Source organism: Sphaeramia orbicularis, chromosome 17 (genome assembly GCF_902148855.1).
Source record: "Sphaeramia orbicularis chromosome 17, fSphaOr1.1, whole genome shotgun sequence".
Classification (NCBI taxonomy): domain Eukaryota; kingdom Metazoa; phylum Chordata; class Actinopteri; order Kurtiformes; family Apogonidae; genus Sphaeramia; species Sphaeramia orbicularis.
This window is the reverse complement of record NC_043973.1, coordinates 9,277,608-9,297,165: the sequence shown is the minus strand read 5'-3', so window position 1 is coordinate 9,297,165 and position 19,558 is coordinate 9,277,608. Positions and strand designations below refer to the sequence as shown.

The 19,558-nt window shown below is 37.9% G+C and overlaps 1 protein-coding gene across 7 annotated transcripts in view; it reads left to right on the top strand.

The window, feature by feature from the left end:
• cc2d1b (coiled-coil and C2 domain containing 1B) overlaps positions 1-19,558 on the top strand; it is a 29,821-nt gene that overhangs the window by 7,635 nt on the left and 2,628 nt on the right. For 2 of the 7 annotated variants that reach the window (XM_030161453.1, XM_030161451.1), the window contains exons 4-25: positions 2,710-2,813; positions 3,867-3,986; positions 4,341-4,487; positions 5,067-5,403; positions 6,037-6,155; positions 6,863-6,941; positions 7,141-7,230; positions 8,741-8,886; positions 9,388-9,460; positions 9,669-9,802; positions 9,906-10,035; positions 11,257-11,429; positions 11,829-11,954; positions 12,275-12,333; positions 14,105-14,221; positions 15,935-16,008; positions 16,173-16,231; positions 16,681-16,732; positions 16,895-16,994; positions 17,201-17,291; positions 18,209-18,331; positions 19,288-19,332. In XM_030161453.1, coding sequence (XP_030017313.1) covers positions 2,710-2,813; positions 3,867-3,986; positions 4,341-4,487; positions 5,067-5,403; positions 6,037-6,155; positions 6,863-6,941; positions 7,141-7,230; positions 8,741-8,886; positions 9,388-9,460; positions 9,669-9,802; positions 9,906-10,035; positions 11,257-11,429; positions 11,829-11,954; positions 12,275-12,333; positions 14,105-14,221; positions 15,935-16,008; positions 16,173-16,231; positions 16,681-16,732; positions 16,895-16,994; positions 17,201-17,291; positions 18,209-18,331; positions 19,288-19,299 — 2,465 coding nt within the window. In that variant the 3' untranslated portion in view covers positions 19,300-19,332. Of the gene's footprint in view, positions 1-1,580; positions 1,660-1,921; positions 2,044-2,159; positions 2,305-2,709; positions 2,814-3,866; positions 3,987-4,340; positions 4,488-5,066; positions 5,404-6,036; positions 6,156-6,862; positions 6,942-7,140; positions 7,231-8,740; positions 8,887-9,387; positions 9,461-9,668; positions 9,803-9,905; positions 10,036-11,256; positions 11,430-11,828; positions 11,955-12,274; positions 12,334-14,104; positions 14,222-15,934; positions 16,009-16,172; positions 16,232-16,680; positions 16,733-16,894; positions 16,995-17,200; positions 17,292-18,208; positions 18,332-19,287; positions 19,333-19,558 lie in introns of those variants that run through there. The other 5 variants (XM_030161449.1, XM_030161448.1, XM_030161450.1 and 2 more) reach the window with 5 other exon arrangements.

The window sequence follows — 19,558 nt, the reverse complement described above, 5'->3', positions numbered from 1 at the left end:
TTGTTGCGTAAGTACATTTTTCAGGGACCTGGACTACTCTTGGGTATTTGTTTTTCTTGTCACTTCTTTCCTTTAACTCTACTTTCTACTCCTTACATTTTCCAAACAGGCCTCTTGCTTTCTCGTTTAACTATCCACTGGTTTTCTTTTATATAATTTCACACCTGAATATTTGTATGTAATGTCAGTAGCACATAAGAAAAGCTGAACCCTTGGTGTATCCATTAGTACATCGCACATGACAAATGTAGGAGGATGAAAACAACATAAAACACACAACAGGACGTAATAAGATGATAACTCAAGTAGCCTAAATGATTTTGTGAGTTAGGACTTCATTAAAATAAACACGAGAAATCAAAGATTCCGTCAATAACACAGAATCAACGTTAAAGAAGAAAACAGCATTGAAGAAGACGGAAATGAAACAAAATGAAAACAATAATGCAAATGACAAAACATAACAAGAATGAAAAAGCGCAAAAGACATCTGAAAGAAAAATGATCTGAGACAAAAGGCAGAGTCGCTGAATTACCGTATCAAGAAACGTTTACTTGCAAGGACTAAATGCAGCAGTTGCAGAAGTTGACTGACTAGCTCAAAGGCCTGTAGTTTCTTACACAGAGTAAAAAATTATTACACTCAACTGTAATCATAACAGTATTTGCAAGTGTGTGTGTGTAGTGCTGATGTTGTGACATCGTCTTACGGAAACAATTCCTGCGCTGGACTCAGGCGCTTCTTTGACAAATCATGATGTTCAGACAACAACGAGGAATCATTTAAAATATAATTCACATACACATAAATAGTCTAACCCGCTATTCATGTTGTATTTTTCCATCAGTCATTAATAAAATGAGCTGTAGATCAAATATTTGTCAACATCTTCCAAGTAACAACACTTATAATGATTCTGATGTGGAGTAAAGTTAGACATTATAGTTTTGTGACATGAAATCAATTTTACTTGCAGTTTTTCCAAACTATCTTTTTTTTTTTTTTTTTTTTCTATTTAATTTTTATTTGAGCGGGGTGTGAGATTACAAGTCGAGCCACCTTTGAACTCTGCAATTCAAAATTTCTTTAGTTGTAGACAAATTTGTTCAAACTTCCAGCCACAGTGGCAGGTACAGAAAGGTAGACTATATGGACAATTAATACAATTTACACTTTCTTTCTTTCTTTCTTTCTTTCTTTCTTTCTTTCTTTCTTTCTTTCTTTCTTTCTTTCTTTCTTTCTTTCTTTCTTTCTTTCTTTCTTTCTTTCTTTAATAAATTTATCAGTTATGTGGCTCCACTAACCTTTGACCCCATCTCCCTCTTATGTCAAAGCCAGTGTCGGATGTTGGAATTGTGTGGGAAAATATCACAAAAAGATAAAAATACGAAAGAGTGAGAGGGAAATACAGAACCGGATTCGGGAAAAGTCTGATGGTCTCAATGTTTCTGCAATAAACTGAAAAATATATGGGTTGAATTTTAACCTGGCGGCGCCTGACAGACATTTAAAAGGGTAAAACAACCCAAAGTATCCTACACTACTTGGGGCGCTCCCTTCATTTGCGCATGCGTACTTACACAAATCTATTACCATGTCAAACCACAGAAATGAAACAGTTCCTCTGACAACTCTCAGATGAAGTGGTCTACGAGCAGGTATTGAGCCTGACGCTGCTGTAGTTTGATGAAACTGTCTTAAATGCTGTCTAGTACTGACGGAGTTGGGCTGTTTATTCTTCGTTGATAAACTTTTCGAATTAGAAGCTACAGAGATGATTAGCTAACAGCTAGCTACTCAGCTAACCGTCCGTTCGCAGGACTGTCTGTTTGGGAGGCACCTGACAACCGCTCACATGATTTAAGGACTGCGACCACACTGCTAACATTACTCAACACGGTGTATTTTATGTTTTTGTAGTTTGTAGGTCACTTGGATATCGTTTAGGTGCTTGTTAAAGAAGTCATAACAACAACAACATGTTTGGTAAAAAGAAGAGAGGACCGCTGCCCAAAGGCCAGGGCGCTGCTGCAGCCAAACAGGTGACAGCACTCATTTGTTTATCAGTCTATCTCTAAATGCGTTGCGGTGTGTTTTCCCCTGCTCTGACAACATTTGTCTAGGGAGTGATGTTTTTCCCGCTACTTCCTGGTTTCAGATGGGTCTGTTTGTTGACATGGACCCTGGGGAGATGATGATGGGTATGGATGAGAATCTGGACGACCCGGATTTGGAGGCTGAACTTGCTGCTATAACTGGAAATAAAGCTGCTGCTGGGGGGAGAGCCAAGCAAAAAGGAAGGAGTAAGTGCAGTCAACCTGCAAGCCTTCAGCTCCTGGTTATACACTGGATGGTTTGTGCTGTTCAAAACAAAATGTGCAGGATTTATTTGTCACATACGGTAGTCAGTGAAATATCTATCTTGCTTCAAAACAAATTCCCAGTAGATGTCTCTTCAGACTATGCAATATAATTAATGGATTAATATGAATGTATAAAATAGTCTCCTGATTAAGCAGTAAGGAAGTTAATGGGCATATGCAGCAACATTTGAGTGTATAGAGATACAACTTCATATTTATTGTTGCAACTAATGGTGTTATTGAGTTATTGTTATGTTATCATGTGATATGTGTGTATGTCGTTGTTGTTGTCACATATAAACCTAGTTGGATACATCACAGTGTTTTGCTATTGCTATTCTCCAGCTCCCCTGCCCATGGAGGATATTGCAAAAATGGCTGATGAATGTATGAGAGATGTGGACGAAGATGAAGATGATGCTGATGTGGAAGATGATGAAGCTCTTTTGGTCTGTATTTGTTGCGTTTGCAAATTTATTTATTTATTGTTTTTTAATAGTTAAAAAAGAATAGTTTAAAGTTATAAATATGAAAGCTTTTTTGTTTTGGGGTTTGTAATACAGTTTGTACAATGTCAAGATTAGTCAAATTTAAAACATACTTATAACCAGTCAGATTTGACAACATACCTTCAACTTTATTTTTAGGACCCTTAAGTGGAGGACACTACATGAGATTGCAGTAAATGGAACGAGGCATAAACCAGCACTCTCACAGCCAAGCGTTCTATTAGAATAATATAGTACAAAGAGGGTCTTTAATTTATAATGTGGTTTTATCAGTAAGAGCCTTGCTTGTCTGGAGAAGAGGTTTATATGCTAGAATAAGCTTTATAGGGAACTGATGAACAGATGCTAATACTGGAGAATGAAAATGTGATATCTCTCTGGTTCTTATTAGTACTTTTGTACTAATGAGTTCTTGGGGCATCCTAATTGTAACACATTATAGTAGTCCAACCTGAAAGCAACAAATGCACTGGTTGTGTAGCATCATTTCGGGGTGGGATGTTCCAATTTTCAAATACTACATAAATGAGGGAAGGCTGTCCATGATTAGTACTGTACCTCTATGCCATCAGGTTTCCTCTGTTCTAGATATTTTAGCAGCCGAATGTTAGTCAATGAAAATGTTATATGTTGGCATCCCATCTGAATCTGTTTAGAGAATTACCACAATGACACTGAAAATAACTGGCTGTCTCTTCCACTAGAAGTTGAAAAACCTGGATTTACTCATTAGCTAAGATGTAGGGGAGCAGTTGTAATGAAGCTGTCTTTATTCTTCACTCTGACTTATAGGCCACGGAAACTCATAGAGGTAATCAGATTGAACAGTTCTGTCTCTTTTTTCGCCTGAATGATCATTAGAAACTTCATAACAACTGCAACGACTACAGGCTAATGAAAAACTTGTTTCATGCTTTTGTACTCTGAAATTCAGCCTTGTTAATGTACAACCAAAGATACCTGTTGATTACCTGACATATTTTCCACCTTCAGGCAGAGCTACAGGAAGTGGTGGGTGAAGGGGAAGTCGAAGATGCTGAAACTCCTTCCTCCACATCCTCTGTCACTGCTGAATCTCCTCAAGCTGTTACACCAAATTCTCCTCTACCACAGGTGCAAGACATGCTGCTTTCATTCAGTTCATATAGAAATGCTATTCTGAAAATCTGTCTGCCTGGCCCTATAAACTGTAGCTATTTATATCTTTTTTCCTTGTTGTAGATTTATCGTTAATAATCATATTTCACTTGCAATATCTCCAAAAATAACCTGGTCACAGTGCTTGTCCCCTTAATGCACTTGCAGATTGGTAGTAGTTTTGTCAATTCATAATTATTAAAATCTGACCAAAGATTTATTAATGCAGAAATTGTAAACAGTTTTATCCTGTTATTCATAGCTGTTTTTTCAGGTTGATATTTTGATGTAGACTAGTTTTAAAAACTGTTGAACGTTACATGTATCCAGCAGCAAGAAGAAAAGGTCCCCTCAGCGGCCCCTGGCAGCCTCCAGCACACTCTGGAGGAGAGGATAACCATGTACAAGACCGCCTTACAAAATGCCAAGACTGCAGGGGAGACCTCAAAAGCCAGGAGATATGATCGAGGCCTGAAGGTTAGCTAGACTGCTGCTACCATTCCGCAGACTCGGCTTAATCCAGCTCTTTTTTTTTTTTTTTAATAAATTGTGTGTCATTGCTAAATAATGGGATATAGTCTATATAATTACGCAAGTGTATTTTGGAACTTTTCTTTTGAACATTTGACATTAGCTGTTGAAGGAACAGTACAGATTGACAGTAGAGATTGAGGAATGGGTATGACTGTGTGACTCCTCAGAAAAGCGGATCATATTCCAAATTAATATATTATGTGCTGTTTAAAAATATGGTTCAGTTTTATGATATTGTTGTATTGTCACTCATGTTGCAGCAGCGATATTCACATTAAATACTTAACAGCTACCAGTTCGGAATGAATGTAAATTACTTTAACAACACTAACATGTTCAATGCTAGAGATTCACTGTGCTGTTGTCATCCCTGGAGATGTTTATATTTCAACTTTTACCTGAATTCTCAAATGTTATATAATATATTTTGTTATAATTTAGGAGTTCTCTTTATGTTGAATACAAAGACCTTAGGGAAACAGGAATACAGATAATAATGTTTGTTACTGTTTCTCTCTGCAGAATTTGCAGTCAATGTTGGCCAGCGTGAAAAAAGGAAAACCTGTGAATGAGGCAGAAATCCCTCCTCCTGTTGCTACTGGTGCCCCCAGTGCTCCAGCTCGGCCTGCGGCTCCCCAGCGACCTCCTCCACCTGTACCTACACCTCCTGAGCCCACTGCCCACTCACCCTCCGGTGAGTTGGAGGTGACCACACCACCTACTGATGTTCCAGAGATTGTAGAGCCTGGCAGTGAGGAGAAGTCATCTTCTGCCACCCCAGTCACTTTGAGCACCCCACCCTCTCCAGAGGAGCAGATGGAGGAAACTGCCAACCTGCCCAAAGCCACTCAAACAGATGGTAAGTCTGGGTTCCTTTACAGTTCAGTTCTGTGTTATTCTGTGTTTACTTCTATGTGTGTGCGCACTATATCATACAGTATGTCAGCAGTATGTTAGCAGACCTGGACCAGCTGCTAGAACAAGACACCGATGAGTGGTCACTCAAGGCTGCAAGATTTGGTGAAAATGTCATATTTACTTACTTGGTTGTTCATTAAAATCCACAGATTTGTCATTTAGAAATGTGCATTTTCTTCCAAGTCAAATAAAAACAACTTAAACTAGTATAAAAAAGGCTAAAAAAAAAAAAAAAAGAACTTTTATCTTACACAGTACTGCTCTCTGTCACCGTTTAACAGAAGTCTTGTTTTCTTTTCCATGTTTGCAATAAAATCCTCCCAAGTTGCTCTAAATGGCAGGCTTTTGTGATTTTTATAATTGTGTAGAGACATATTGTAATTGTGATTTCCCAGTTGTCTTTTTTTTTTTTTTTCATTTGTCAGTGGCTGACATGCAGTGGTAGGTTAAATCTGTTTTTAGTGTTCATTTGATTTTTTAGTTGTTGGTAGTGATTTGTCTTCTTCGAAAGAAATCCTCTTTAGGTGTAATAAATGTGGTCTTTCACTGTATTTTTCTTCGGATGAATATACAGCAACCAATGCAATCAAGACAATGCTTTTGGAGAGGCAGAAGGAATACAAGATAGCAGCTTTGAGAGCCAAAAAGCAAGGAGATGTGGAGCAAGCAAAGCTGTACTTCAGGACTAGCAAGGTGAGTTAATGTGTAACTCTGTTACCACCTTGAAGAGTCTGATTCTGAAGGACTTTACGTTCAAAGCATGAGGAATGTCAACAGGAAGGAGTAAGCCTTGTAACTAGTATAATGCAATTGTAGATAACATGAAGTATCATCAGGGTAAATCTCTCATGTCTTCACCTTATCACGCTACTAGCTAGTAACAACCTGTTTACAAATAAAGTCCTGGTAAAGTTCTGTAAGAAGTAGATGCTGCATATCAGGAATTTGCTAAGCAGTGTCTTTCTAGGAATGTAGCTGCCAGCCAAGCACCACTTATGCTGAGACTCTGTTTGTTTTATCAGATTTTTTTACTGGATTACTCAAAAAAAATTATTTTCACCTTTACTTATTTCTGTGCAAATTTGTAAATCTTGACACAAGCATTTTTGTTCCAGTATTCGTTACCAAAATCAAAAATCAGCTCTGAAATTAAACCAAAAGAGTTGTTTTTATGTCTTGCAAAAATATTAATTATATTAGATTGGCTATATGTAAAGTTGAAGTTTTAAACTACACTTCATTTGGTCGCCTCGGGCTTCCTCTCCTCATTCTGACTGCTGTTATTTTCTGCTCAAGTATGTGAAACATGCCAACCAGTTGGAAGCTGACAAAGACTATCATTATGTTTGACATTGCTGAATTTTTTTTTTATTTTTTTTTTTTTTTTTTTTTTGGTGCAGAGGTTCGATGCAGTGATTGAGGCGTTGGAGAAAGGACAGGCTGTTGACCTGAGTGGCCTTCCTCCATCTCCTGTGCAGAGTAAAGATGCATTAACATAAGACTTGCCTTTATTTTGTTGAAATAATCACATAGTACCATGTTAAATTTTGGAGGTAATGAAAATCTATTGAAAAACAAGATATAATAATGAACCCCTCTGAATACACTATACACATAAGATAACACAACAGAAAAGGAGGGAAAGCAGTATAATCAATAGCTGCATTTATCATTGTAGGTACTGGAGGAACCTCTGTTCCAGCAAAGGAAACTTCCCCAGGGCAAAACACAGAAGCCACTCAACCAGTTAAAGCAGCACCAACTACAGGTAGTAATAATTCCAAAGGAATAGCATCATTTTCATTTCTTGAGTAGATAAGATGCCTGTTTGACCAGTAATGCCCCCTAATATAGTGTTACATTGAGTGTTAAATAATGGGCTGAGGTGAAAGAGATGATATGTTAATGTTTCATTGTGTTTATGTGAAGTTTGTGTTGGGGTCTGATTTGTGCTGGGACCTGGTGGTATTTGGTTACTTCATTACACAGCTTACAACCATCTAAATAGCCAACATCCATGATAACACCCACAATTTACTGATTTCTGTGGCTGGAATTTTAGTTCTTCTGTGGCTCCCTTTTGCTCATCTACTACTGTTACAGTGTGCAACATTAGCAACTGCTTCTTAGAAATACACTTGGCTCGTGTCAAATGAACCAGCTTCTAGGACAAAGACCGACTCATGCAAATTTAAATATTCCAACAGTTACAACACAAAGCACACGCAAACACTTCATATTCCTTAAATCTATTTAGAATATATATTTGGAAATAGACAGTTATGACCTGTTCTAAAGACAAAGGGTAGTCATCATCTTAAACGGAGCCATTAAAAATCAGAGAGCACAGTACAACCTGATGTCTGATCGCAGTTTCTATAAAGCCTGCTTGATGAAGTCAGATTGTAGGACACCATGTTTGATATTTTTCGTCACTAGAGACAATTTAGCCTAAATCACTTCCCCCGGGAACAATTTAGCCTAAATCACTTAACAACTGGGCAGGCATGGCAAGGTCTAAAAATAGGCAAAGCGTGATCTTTGGTCTCAAGGTTTTTGTTGACACGACAACGTCATTTTTCATGCCTTAATTTAAATGTCATCAGTGTACACCCCTGTTGTACAATCGAGTCTACTGTTCAGACACAGTTAACATTTAGCAGAGATCAGTTTTTTCTTTGATGTGGTTGGACTTAATATGGTGTGACCAAGCCACGACTAATCTTGCTTTAAACGTGTCCTTGAAGGAGACTTGAATAGTTTAATAAATGTTGAGTGCCAAGCCTACTGTTCAGCCGTGGTCAGATTGTGAGACTTGTGTACTTATTTCATATTTCATCTTTCCTGTGTGATTACAGAATAACTAAACAGTTCAAAAAACAAATGTGTTTGTTCTTTTGTAATTTTTAGTTCATTTTTAATATGTGTTTGGCAAACATGGACCATCATTATGTACTCACGTACTTACATTGTTTTGTATTCTGTTTTCACAAAAATCCTCAAGCTCGCAGTGAATTCTACAATTCCTCTCTTCTGCTCCTTTTCTGTCAATTTCAATGTGCACCACCAGCTAGGATTATCTTAGAAATATAGTCAGAATAAAAAAATGCCAGCTTCCAGCACAACACCGATTTAAACATAAAGTTTGTGTGCTAATCACAAATCTTAAAATGAAGTAGTGATTCAAGAGAAACAGACCATCAGGCTCTTAGGTGTGGTAGAAATCATTATTAAAAAAATGTAAAATAAAAATACTTTGATGCTTTACTCTCTGTCAGCCCCTGCTGCCCCATCAGCCCCTGCTGCTCCAAAAGATGTGCTGGAGGCTCTGGAGCAGAGACGAGCCAAGTACGTGGAGGCATCTGCTCAGGCCAAAGCCAGCGGAGACGACCGAAAGGCCCGCATGCATGACCGCATAGCCAAGGTACATTGAACACTTTATCTCATTTTCTTCCTGAACCTGCAAAGAATTTAATTAATTTGACTGTAGTTCTAGATATCTGTCCTTATAACAATAATTGTTGCGTCAGAATTTCTCTTCTTAATGAATACCAAAGAAACCAGAGGCTTGTTTGTAGTTTTAAACTTTTTTTATGACCAGAAAATTGTCAAGGAGCTGAACTTTTCATAAATCTAGAAGTAGAACAGTCAAAACACTTACAATGATAGTCATTTTTTTTACATTAAAATACAAAATTTGTGCTGTTTTAGTTTTTGCTTATACATTAAGTATTTTAGCTGACTATGGTAACACAATAAAAAAAAGAAAAATGCATAATGTGATAATTGTTATATTGTTTTGTTGCCCAGTCCCATTTCCAAATCTAATATTGCTACAAGTAACAAACAGCAAAAACCCTTTTCTTCTTTTAAAGCACCCTTTGCTGTAATGTTTCAAGATCATTTAATCTGTCCTGTCCTGCAGCAATACCAGAGTGCTATCCGAGCTCACAAAGCAGGAAAAGCAGTCAACTTTGACGAGCTCCCTGTTCCCCCTGGTGAGATTGCTTTGTGATTCATATTTCTAAGTCCACATTGTGATCTCAGCTTTTCATTTACTGCCATAAAATTGGATTTGTTTGTTAAGACCTGGAGTGTTTCAGTGTGTGTACCAGAGCCACAAGACTAACCCAAAGTAGAGATTGATACACATGAACAAAAAAAAAAGGTAAACATAACTGATATGTAGTTGTTTTTATATTTCAGGGTTTCCTCCAATCCCAGGCCACAACACGACTGGAGCTGAGCATGGACTTGTTGCTGCTCTGGAGGCAGCCAATAAGCTTGCTTCAACTGATGAAGCAGAAGATGAAGGTGATGATGAGGAGAAAGAAGAGGAGGTGGGCTATCTGCATCACATAATTACTAACCAAATCCAGTTGACTATGATTAATGAGCAGGTGTGTATGTGCAGACTTTAAAGCATTTGGTTTGTTGTTGTAGTCAAAGCCTGTTGTTGAAGAAGAGCCAAAGAAGCCCACATTAGATGTCCTCGCAGCAGGTCCCCCAAGAAAAAGGACTCCATCTCCTTCACCTGACCGTACAGTCACACGGGAAGGACTCTCACCTACAGGTCAGATCCAACAAGAGATTGCATATTCCTAAAAACACCTGATACTGTTCAGGCCCTTCAGACTGGTCTCTCTAAGTCAACTTATGAAAACAGCAAGGACTTAAAACACAGTGATGAGGAAGTTTGACTGTGAAGTAGTGCTAGTTGTTCTCAAATTGTGTTACCAAAGCTAACCATAGCAGGGTTTCTCAGTGTGGTTGCTGTTTTCACTAAGATAAGTTTAGCTTGGTGAGTTTCACCCCTCAATCTTCCCCAGCTCCACCCTCTTCTCCAAATATGGCCATACCTGTTTTCACTAAACCAAGATGGAAATAGCCAAAACAGACAGGAGGATTCAAAGACTGGATTTATCCATTTATTCTAACCTGCTCAAATACAGAATAGAGGGGGCATTTTAATCACCTTAGGCCCCAAGGTAATAGTCCCATGCAAATAGGACTTAAGTGGATATTGTTTGTGGAAAAATATTGCTACTCATATTTTAAAAATTTTCAGAATTATATTTCTTTCACTTATATCTTATTCAACTCTGAAATCAAAACAATGTTTTACTCAGCCATTGTTTAATAGCAACCTTGCCTCACATGTCGTCTGCACTTTATTTTTCAAGTAACAAATAAAAAGTATATTGACATGAGAGCTGGCACTAGACTGCATGGTGTAAGTGAAGTGATAAACAGAACATCAGGAGTTCTGTTGATAAAGGCTAATAAGAACATACAGTTCTTGTAGTTTAATAATGTGCTCACTGGGTGTCTGTTGATGCATTTGGTTTGTTTGCATACACCTGTGAACAGTCAAATATTAATGTAATAAAGGTTGTGTTAAAGTGTGTACTCTGTTAGGTTGCTTTGTAAATAAAACTTGAAGCACTCGGAGAGCGCAGACCTCCGCCAAGGCTGATCAGTGGCCCCCCCCCGTGGGCCCCCCCACCCCCGATCACCACCAAAATTTAATCATTTCTTCCTTATCCCATTTCCAACAAACCCTGAAAATTTCATCCAAATCTGTCCATAACTTTTTGAGTTATGTTGCACACTAACGGACAGACAAACAAACAAACAAACAAACAGACAAACAGACAAACAAACAAACCCTGGCAAAAACATAACCTCCTTGGCGGAGGTAATCAGATGAAGGCTATGTCTAGTTGTGTAAACTTTGATATGATTCCTTGGATATTCTGTCTGATGTTTTTTTTTTTTTGTTTTCATTTTCCAGCCATTCAGCAGCTGGAGTTTTTGGAGGGCCGGAAGAAGCAGTACCTGAAGGCAGCTCTGCAGGCGAAGCAGAAGAACGACATGGAACAGGCCAAGACTTTGTTCCGCACGGCGAAGGGCTTTGACCCCATGATCGAGGCAGCACGCAGTGGCAAATCTGTGGACATCAGCAAGGTGAGAGGACAGAATATAGCCTCTGTCACATAATACAGTGAAAACTGACAATACATGATGCAGATGATTGATCTTTTTTATGTTTTCCTTTTTTATGCAGCTGCTCTTATTTAATTAAGTTTCTTCATGGAAAGCTACAATGAAAAATGAAATTGGTGGTTTGAGTGAAAAAAAGAAAAAACTCAAAATGTCCTTTTATAGTAGAATTTTAACTGAGGGCAAAGAAATGCTGTCTTAAAAACAAACATTCTAGAGATGAACTATTCAAAACTCAAACATAATATAAACATGACTAAATGAATATTGGCATTCATGTTATTAAATATGAGGGTCCTTTTACAGGTGATGAGTGGAATTTAGGCACATTAAATAGCAGAACTCTCTCTTCTCTTCCCGTAGGTGCCGTCGCCCCCTGGTGACGAAGATGACGACTTCATCCTGGTGCACCACAGTGACGTGCAGATCTCTGAGAAAGCAGAACACCTCTACACACAGCTCGCCAAGATCCTCAAAGAGCAATATGAGGTACAACTGCAGAACTAAAACATTTTACCATGATTGATTTATGAGCCTGAAAGATATGGGTGGATCTCTTTCTTTATTTTCATGTTTTATTTAAGGAAAATGTTATTTATACCAGCAAAGTCTTTCAAATATGTTGGCATCGTGTTAAATTTCCACATTAGCCAGGAAGAACTTTAAGCTCTCCAAGATGCAACATTTTATCTCTGCTGAATTTTGGACCAGAAATGCATGATCTTTTCTTATTTGCCGTCTAGTTGCTCTGTACTGTTTGTAAATATTTTGTGTGAGATATCTAATATCTCTTCTGGCTTTACTTTTAGAAATGCATGACTCACTCCAAGCAATTCATGCACCTGGGGAATGTCACAGAGACAACAAAGTAAGTTCCTGCTGTCACTCACAGCATTTTGCGACAGCTGGAGGTTTAAGATAAGATGTACTTTATTGCTTTATTGATCCCCCAAAGGGGGAAATTCAAATGTACAGGGTGGGGAAGCAAAATTTACAATGAACATTTAGTTGTTTTTTCTCAGCAGGCACTACGTCAATTGTTTTGAAACCAAACATATATGGATGTCATAATCATACCTAACACTATTATCCATACCTTTTCAGAAACTTTTGCCCATATGAGTAATCAGGAAAGCAAATGTCAAAGAGTGTGTAATTTGCTGAATGCACTCGTCACACCAAAGGAGATTTCAGAAATAGTTGGAGTGTCCATAAAGACTGTTTATAATGTAAAGAAGAGAATGACTCTGAGCAAAACTATTACGAGAAAGTCTGGAAGATACTATTAAAGAAGAATGGGAGAAGTTGTCACCCGAATGAGGAACACTTGCGCAAGTTTCAGGAAGCGTGTGAAGGCAGTTATTGAGAAAGAAGGAGGACACATAGAATAAAAACATTTTCTATTATGTAAATTTTCTTGTGGCAAATAAATTCTCATGACTTTCAATAAACTAATTGGTCATACACGGTCTTTCAATCCCTGCCTCAAAATATTGTAAATTTTGCTTCCCCACCCTGTACAGTAGACAATGTACATCAAAACAAGACAATAGGCATAAAATACAATAGAACAATAAAGAGATGATTAAGAAATATAAAAATTTGTTATAGTGACTAAAAATGTCAAAATAGTAATAATCTTAATTAAAACCGCAAGCGGTGTTAAGGCCCTCGCCCTCCCGCGCGACTGCCTCCCAATGTGACCGCTAAGGCCACTGACACTGAGAGGACACCATATCGTGGATTCGATCCGACATTCTGCAAGACACACGCAGTTTTATACTTCTGAAAATGGGCGCTTCATTGTGAGGTCATCACAGCCACGCCCAACATTTGATCAAAAATGTAGGTGATAACTTTTGATCACACGTGTGTAGGTGATTTTCACCAAGTTTGGTCCAAATTGGATGTAAACCCTAGGAGGAGATGATGAAAGTATGAGGGGTGGGATTTTATAGGTCCACACTTCCACCCAATATGGCCGACTTCCTGTTGGGTTTAGGGCGGGGCCATAATGTAATTTTTTACTTGTTTTAACATGGGCTATGTCTGTACCAAGTTTCATGTTTGTACAATGACAAAAATTTGGGGAGGGCTCCCATCCGCCTAATGTATTTCAATTTTTGAGGGGGTGCCACAGAGTCATTTTGCGATATTTTTTCTTGGCAACTTCAAATAAAAAAAAATTTCGCCGGGCTTGAATTTTTGGTCAAATAAAACTGACTTTCCGTTCACGTTCAGGGGGTCAAATTTGCGTTCAAAGTGGTGAAAGGATAATAATAATAATGGAACCATGCGATTTTAATAAGCCCTCACCGACATCCATGTCTGGGCTCAGGCCTAATAAATAAAGTAACCAGTGTGCAATTGGTTACATTCAAACTCACACATAATAGCAAGTTAATCTCAAATAAATCCTCATTTAGTCAGTTCCATTATAAACCCACAAACGCTGAATTAAAAAGAAAACTATACTAAACAGACAGATGTTAATTTACTGATACATTGATAGACTACTTTAACACAACTTTAGACTCTTAATTTACACAAATTTTCAAACACTGAAGGTAATGATGATATGGAGCAGTTGGAGAACGGAGATGGTGTTCAGGAATGATCATTTTCTTGTGTGTTGTCAGGTTTGAAAAGATGGCAGAAAGCTGTAAGAAGAGTCTGGAAGTGCTGAAGTTATGTCAGGGGAGGGGACTGCCTCCTCCCAAACACCACTTCGAGGAGAGATCATTTCACACAGTCAGGTGAGTGTCGTCACCCCCACTCAACCATGCGTAATGAACACCTTGCAGGCAATTTTCTCTCTATAAATTACAGTCCACCTAGAAACCATCCGTCCCCTACACGCCCACATTCAACCATAAATGGCAACAGCAGAGCAGAAGGCGTGTATCTATCACGCAGCAAATGTCATTGCACTATTTATATTTATAGCAATCACAGTGGATGGTTTACATGTTACCAAAATTAACACAACAAATCAGTGATCCCCTTTACATGCACTCTAATACTCAGATCATTGTCTAGTCTCTGGAGTTATTATATTATTCAAGGGATCAGGTAAACAGGATAATCCGATATGTTTTATCAGACAACAGTAGTAATCTGATTATGAGAAGTCAGATTAACACACCAGGACTTCTCCCCAATACTCCGATGTCTTCCTGCATGTATACAGGTTAATGTGATTTATTTTGTTCTTTTACATCATGTGTAAAAACAATTAAAATCGTAGAAAACAGAAGTGATGTAGTCAAACGATTACCGATTGCTAACAGTAATCAGATTTTTTTTAAAAAAGGTTAATATGGGGGGGGTATAAGTGAGACTTTCCCAGTGCCTAAATCTACCTGTCATATCCTGACCTCACATTAAAGGGTACCTGTAATGAAATTTCCGCCCGCTGTCAAGTACATGCGAGTACTAAGTCACTGCTCCATCAGGCAGGCATGGTCAGTGACATGTTTCTTCCTTCATGGGCTGTTCCAATACCGGTAGTGATGCAGTAACGTATTATCCAATTGCCTGGGCTGCGATGGACTGGTCACTGACCCAGTCTAAGATGAGACATTATCGGCCAGTGCTGGGTCGTGTCTCTAGAACAATGGTGGAGTGCAAAGCTTACAGCTGCACAAACAACATGTGTGAACACATGCTTTCCACTGAATCTCACTCACTGACTGCTGCTTGTCCATCACCCGGAAACAACGATGGTACGTCACTTCTGGCCAGCAATGGCTGCTCCCTATAGGTTCTGCCCCCATATAATTCACGTAATAAATGGTCCAGTGTGGTACATTTATGGAGATTTTTCTTTTACTGAATTTATGCCTCTCTTGCTTATAATTAATACACAAAACACAATGTCGTAAGCATGACCAGTACAGGTACACTTTAAAGTCACTTGGCCTGACTCTGCTGGGCTCCGGGGCTGCAGAATGTGATGATGACATGGCACTGATGAAATATTGAGTGGAATCTGATTTGATATTTGAGTTGTTTTGTATCTTTTACTATTGAAAGGTGCTAAAGGGACAATTACAGCTCATTAGCAGAAGCACAAATAACTTCTGGTTTAAATGTTTATAATAAAGCGGATCCATAAGTATGATACAGTATGAAGTAGAGCTACTGTATATATGTGAGAGGCATCATTACACATGTCATGATGACTCTTGGATTTCATTTCAGCATTCAATCACCTCACACACAGGTCCAAATCAGAGTGTGCATATTCTACAATCAAGTTTGTTTTCACAGTTCTCAACTTTTGCGTATGAAGTGGTGTACAGCTCTTTCAGGCCCTGTTTTCTGTGTATCCAGTGGTTAGAAATGAGGCCCCTTATCAGTAGGTTTCATTGAATGTGTTTCACAATTGTGGATATTTAAGCAGTCAGTCACACACCATGTATTCTGAAGTGTGTTTCTTACTTTTCCCTTGGGTTTCTCCCTCTCAGGATATTCCCAGAGCTGAGCAGCACAGAGATGGTGGTTACTATTGTGAAGGGGATGAATCTCCCTGCTCCTAGTGGTAAAAGCCCTCTATATTCTGTTCATTATGTCCACAGTTCGTCGCAGGTCCTGCGAAAACTTTATAAGAAAACATTATTAATATTAAATCAAACTTTTACCTGAAAGACATTGAAGACATGAAGCCAATTACTTTTCCTTTTCCTCATTCTTTTACTTCTGCAGGAATCCAAACAAATGATCTGGATGCTTATGTCAAATTTGATTTCCCTTACCCCAGTACGGTAAGAGACTTTAAATATCTCTTTTACATCTTTTTTTTTTTTCTACTTTTTTTTCCTCAAGGATGAACTGAAAAGAATATGGTGGTAAAAGGCAAATTTCTCTAGGTTTTCAAACAGCTTTTTTTCGAACGAGTTTTTTCTTAATTCCAGTGTTTTCGCTAAGTTTGTTGAAGATTGAGGCCCCAGCATAGGGTTTTGTGGATCCTACCCCAAGGAAATACTTTGTTTTTCAATAAAAAATATATAATTTTGCATGACTTCAGATGATTATCACTTAGATGGTACCAGACTTAAGTTTCATAGTGGGAAAACCCCAGTAAAAGGTCACTGATATCTAAGCTGCGACTTGACTAGATGGCAGAGTTTGCTCTTACTAATCCACCTCACCAGATGACGGACATTAATGATGTGCTGCTCATGTTTTGGTTGTTTTGTGTTGTCACCACCAGGAACAAGCACAGAAACACAAAACAACTGTCATCAAGAACACTAACTCCCCAGGTGAGACATGCAGTTTGCTTTAGACTTCTCTGCTTTGACTTTTATTCTTGTTTTTGAGGATTTTGTCATAATCTAAAATATTGACTTTCAGATATTATTTAAAGTTTTGTGTTTTTGTTTTGTGTCTGAAACATCCCCGTCACCTTTGTGTCTTGCCATCAGAATACAACCAGAGCTTTACCCTGTCAATCAACCGCAACCACCGAGGTTTCAGGAGGGTGGTGACATCCAAAGGCCTTAAACTGGAGCTGCTGCACAAAGGGTGAGTCACAGCCAGAGTCTCATGACAGAATATCACCTTAATGGGACTATAACCGGCTCTGTACTGTTTTATTAACCATTAACCATCAACCGACAATGTAAACAGCTTTAGTCCCAATGTCAGAGCTGCCTCAGTGTAGTTCTCTGTTTCCATTTGTATTTGTTGAAATGCAGTTTTTGTTTGTTTTTTTTTGTCTGTCTTCTTAGTGGTTTCTTGCGGAGTGACAAACCCATTGGAACGTCCCTGGTGAAGCTGGAAAACCTGGAGACACAAAGTGAAATCAGGGAGATCGTAGAGGTGGGTAGAAACAGAAACACACTCGCACTGTGTATGTGGAGCGCTGGATGACTGCATCATCCAGATCAGCTGTAGTCCTGTTATCCACAACGTTCAGAGACTGAGCCAGTAGGACTCATCCTGATCTGTCCATCATTTGACTGTTCAAGCCAAGCAAAGAAGTGTACAAGCAGTGTATTTTACATACTCTGATAACAGTCTGATAAAAAAGGACACTTTATAACAATATGATAACCAATTTTACTGTTACTTTATCAACCAAAATACTTCTGGAGTAAGCAAACTCAGGAAATATATAATGAAGTAACGGTAGATATACTTAACTAGGAACTGTGTGTGTATTAGGATGGGAGGCAGAGATTACTATTCCTTACAGGGATAGTAAAGCAAATTATCATTTAACTTTAGACACAATTATTGAAGGACTTGAGGGACAAATATGTGATAAAATGTCATTTAAGTAATTTACAAGGTTTTATCCAGGTTTCTTACATGTCATGCATTTTCAAAAAAAGTTGGACTTGTCATTACAGTATTCATTGAAAACACACAGGTTATATTACACTCCCAGAAAGTGAGGAAAAAGTAAAAAAAAAAATATCCTGAAGTGTGTGCTTTATATTTATTTATTAAAAAAAAAAAAAGAATAATCACAAAATAACAATTAAAGGATGGTAAAAGGATTAGAACTGTAAAAATAAAAGTTATTAAATTGTGGTGTGAAAACCTTGCATTCATTTAAAAGCCCCCATTCAACACCAGTGAAGCATTATTTTATTATTTTGGATACTAATGGAAATATAAAAATTCACATTGTTAGAAAGTATTGTTTTCCATGAGGACCCTGTCAGAGGTGGCCTTGTCATAGCTGTGTGTGAGGAAAGGTCTGTGTCTGAGTGTGTCCATGTGTTCGCCAGGTGATGGACGGTCGTAAACACACCGGGGGTCGTGTTGAGGTGAAGGTGCGGCTGCGGGAGCCTCTGAGTGGACAGGACCTGCAGACGAGCACAGAGCGCTGGCTGGTCATCGACCCATCGCAGGTACAAAGATAAGATAAGACTATTTATCCCACTTTGGGGAAATTTCACAGCTAACAGCAGCAACATACAACAAACAAGTGCAAAGAAAAAGACAGTTAGAAAAACCAAGAGAAAATAAGAAATTTGGTAGTTATATAAATATTTATATAAATATAGAATTAGAATTAAAATTCAATATCATTTTCAAACAGAGCACTGATGTCTTCATGGTATTAAAATGTCAATAATCAGTCTTTCACCAGACATTTAAAATGTAAAAAAAAAAACATAATGACTTAAATCTCAAAACAATTGGTAAAAGATATATTTTAAAATGATTTTTTTCATATTTCTTGTGTATTGTAATCACATAATCACCTTATCAAAGATATTTTTATTACAATTATTTTGCATAATCTGGTATAAAAACAGCCGAATGAGGCAGAAACAAACAGAAATGTTAGACTATTTTATTGCTATTTCCACATAATGTTCTTTTATTATTTGAGTAGAATGCAGGTCAAATCTTTGTTTCAGTCAAATCTGAAGCAAACCTTAGACGTTTAATGACATGATCTTGCATCCATTCATGCAGCTGTGGAACATTGAGCTCAGAGCAAAAAATCAGTTTAAGGCAGGAAACAGTTTGCAAACTGAGGAGAGAAGTCTGAGCCTAGAGCTCAGAACTAAATCAGACACACTGAAGAAGATATGAAGGATAGAATGTGACACTAATAGTAGAATGGTTGTTTTTAATGATAGTTCCCCAGACCTTTTACTGATGATTCATGATTTTATGTTTTATATCCTTTTTTGCTCCATTCTTTATCACATTTTGTTTTGTATTACAATAGACTTTTGATCAAACTTGTTCTTAACTTAGTGGGGTTCTCTTTCTTCACTTTTCAGGAAAAATTGGTGTTAAGCTTGAGTAACCTTATAAAATGAAACAACTGATTTTTTTTTTTGTCCCAAAGGTTCTTCTTTAGATGATCCTGCAAGACTTAAAGACAGACATAAAGGTAACTATTATGATGTAAATTTAACTTGGGTCTACAGTACTGTGGAACAGTCTTAGGCTAACTCTAGGTTTGTTGTTTTTACAGGGTTGAAATGATCATACATTTTTATTTCTCATTCTTTTCTTCTGACACAAGAGGAAAATACAGGAAATGTGTGCACATCCTTAAAAGACATGCAAAAAACTGAACTAAATGGGTTGTAAAGGTTAAAGACACTATTTAGTGT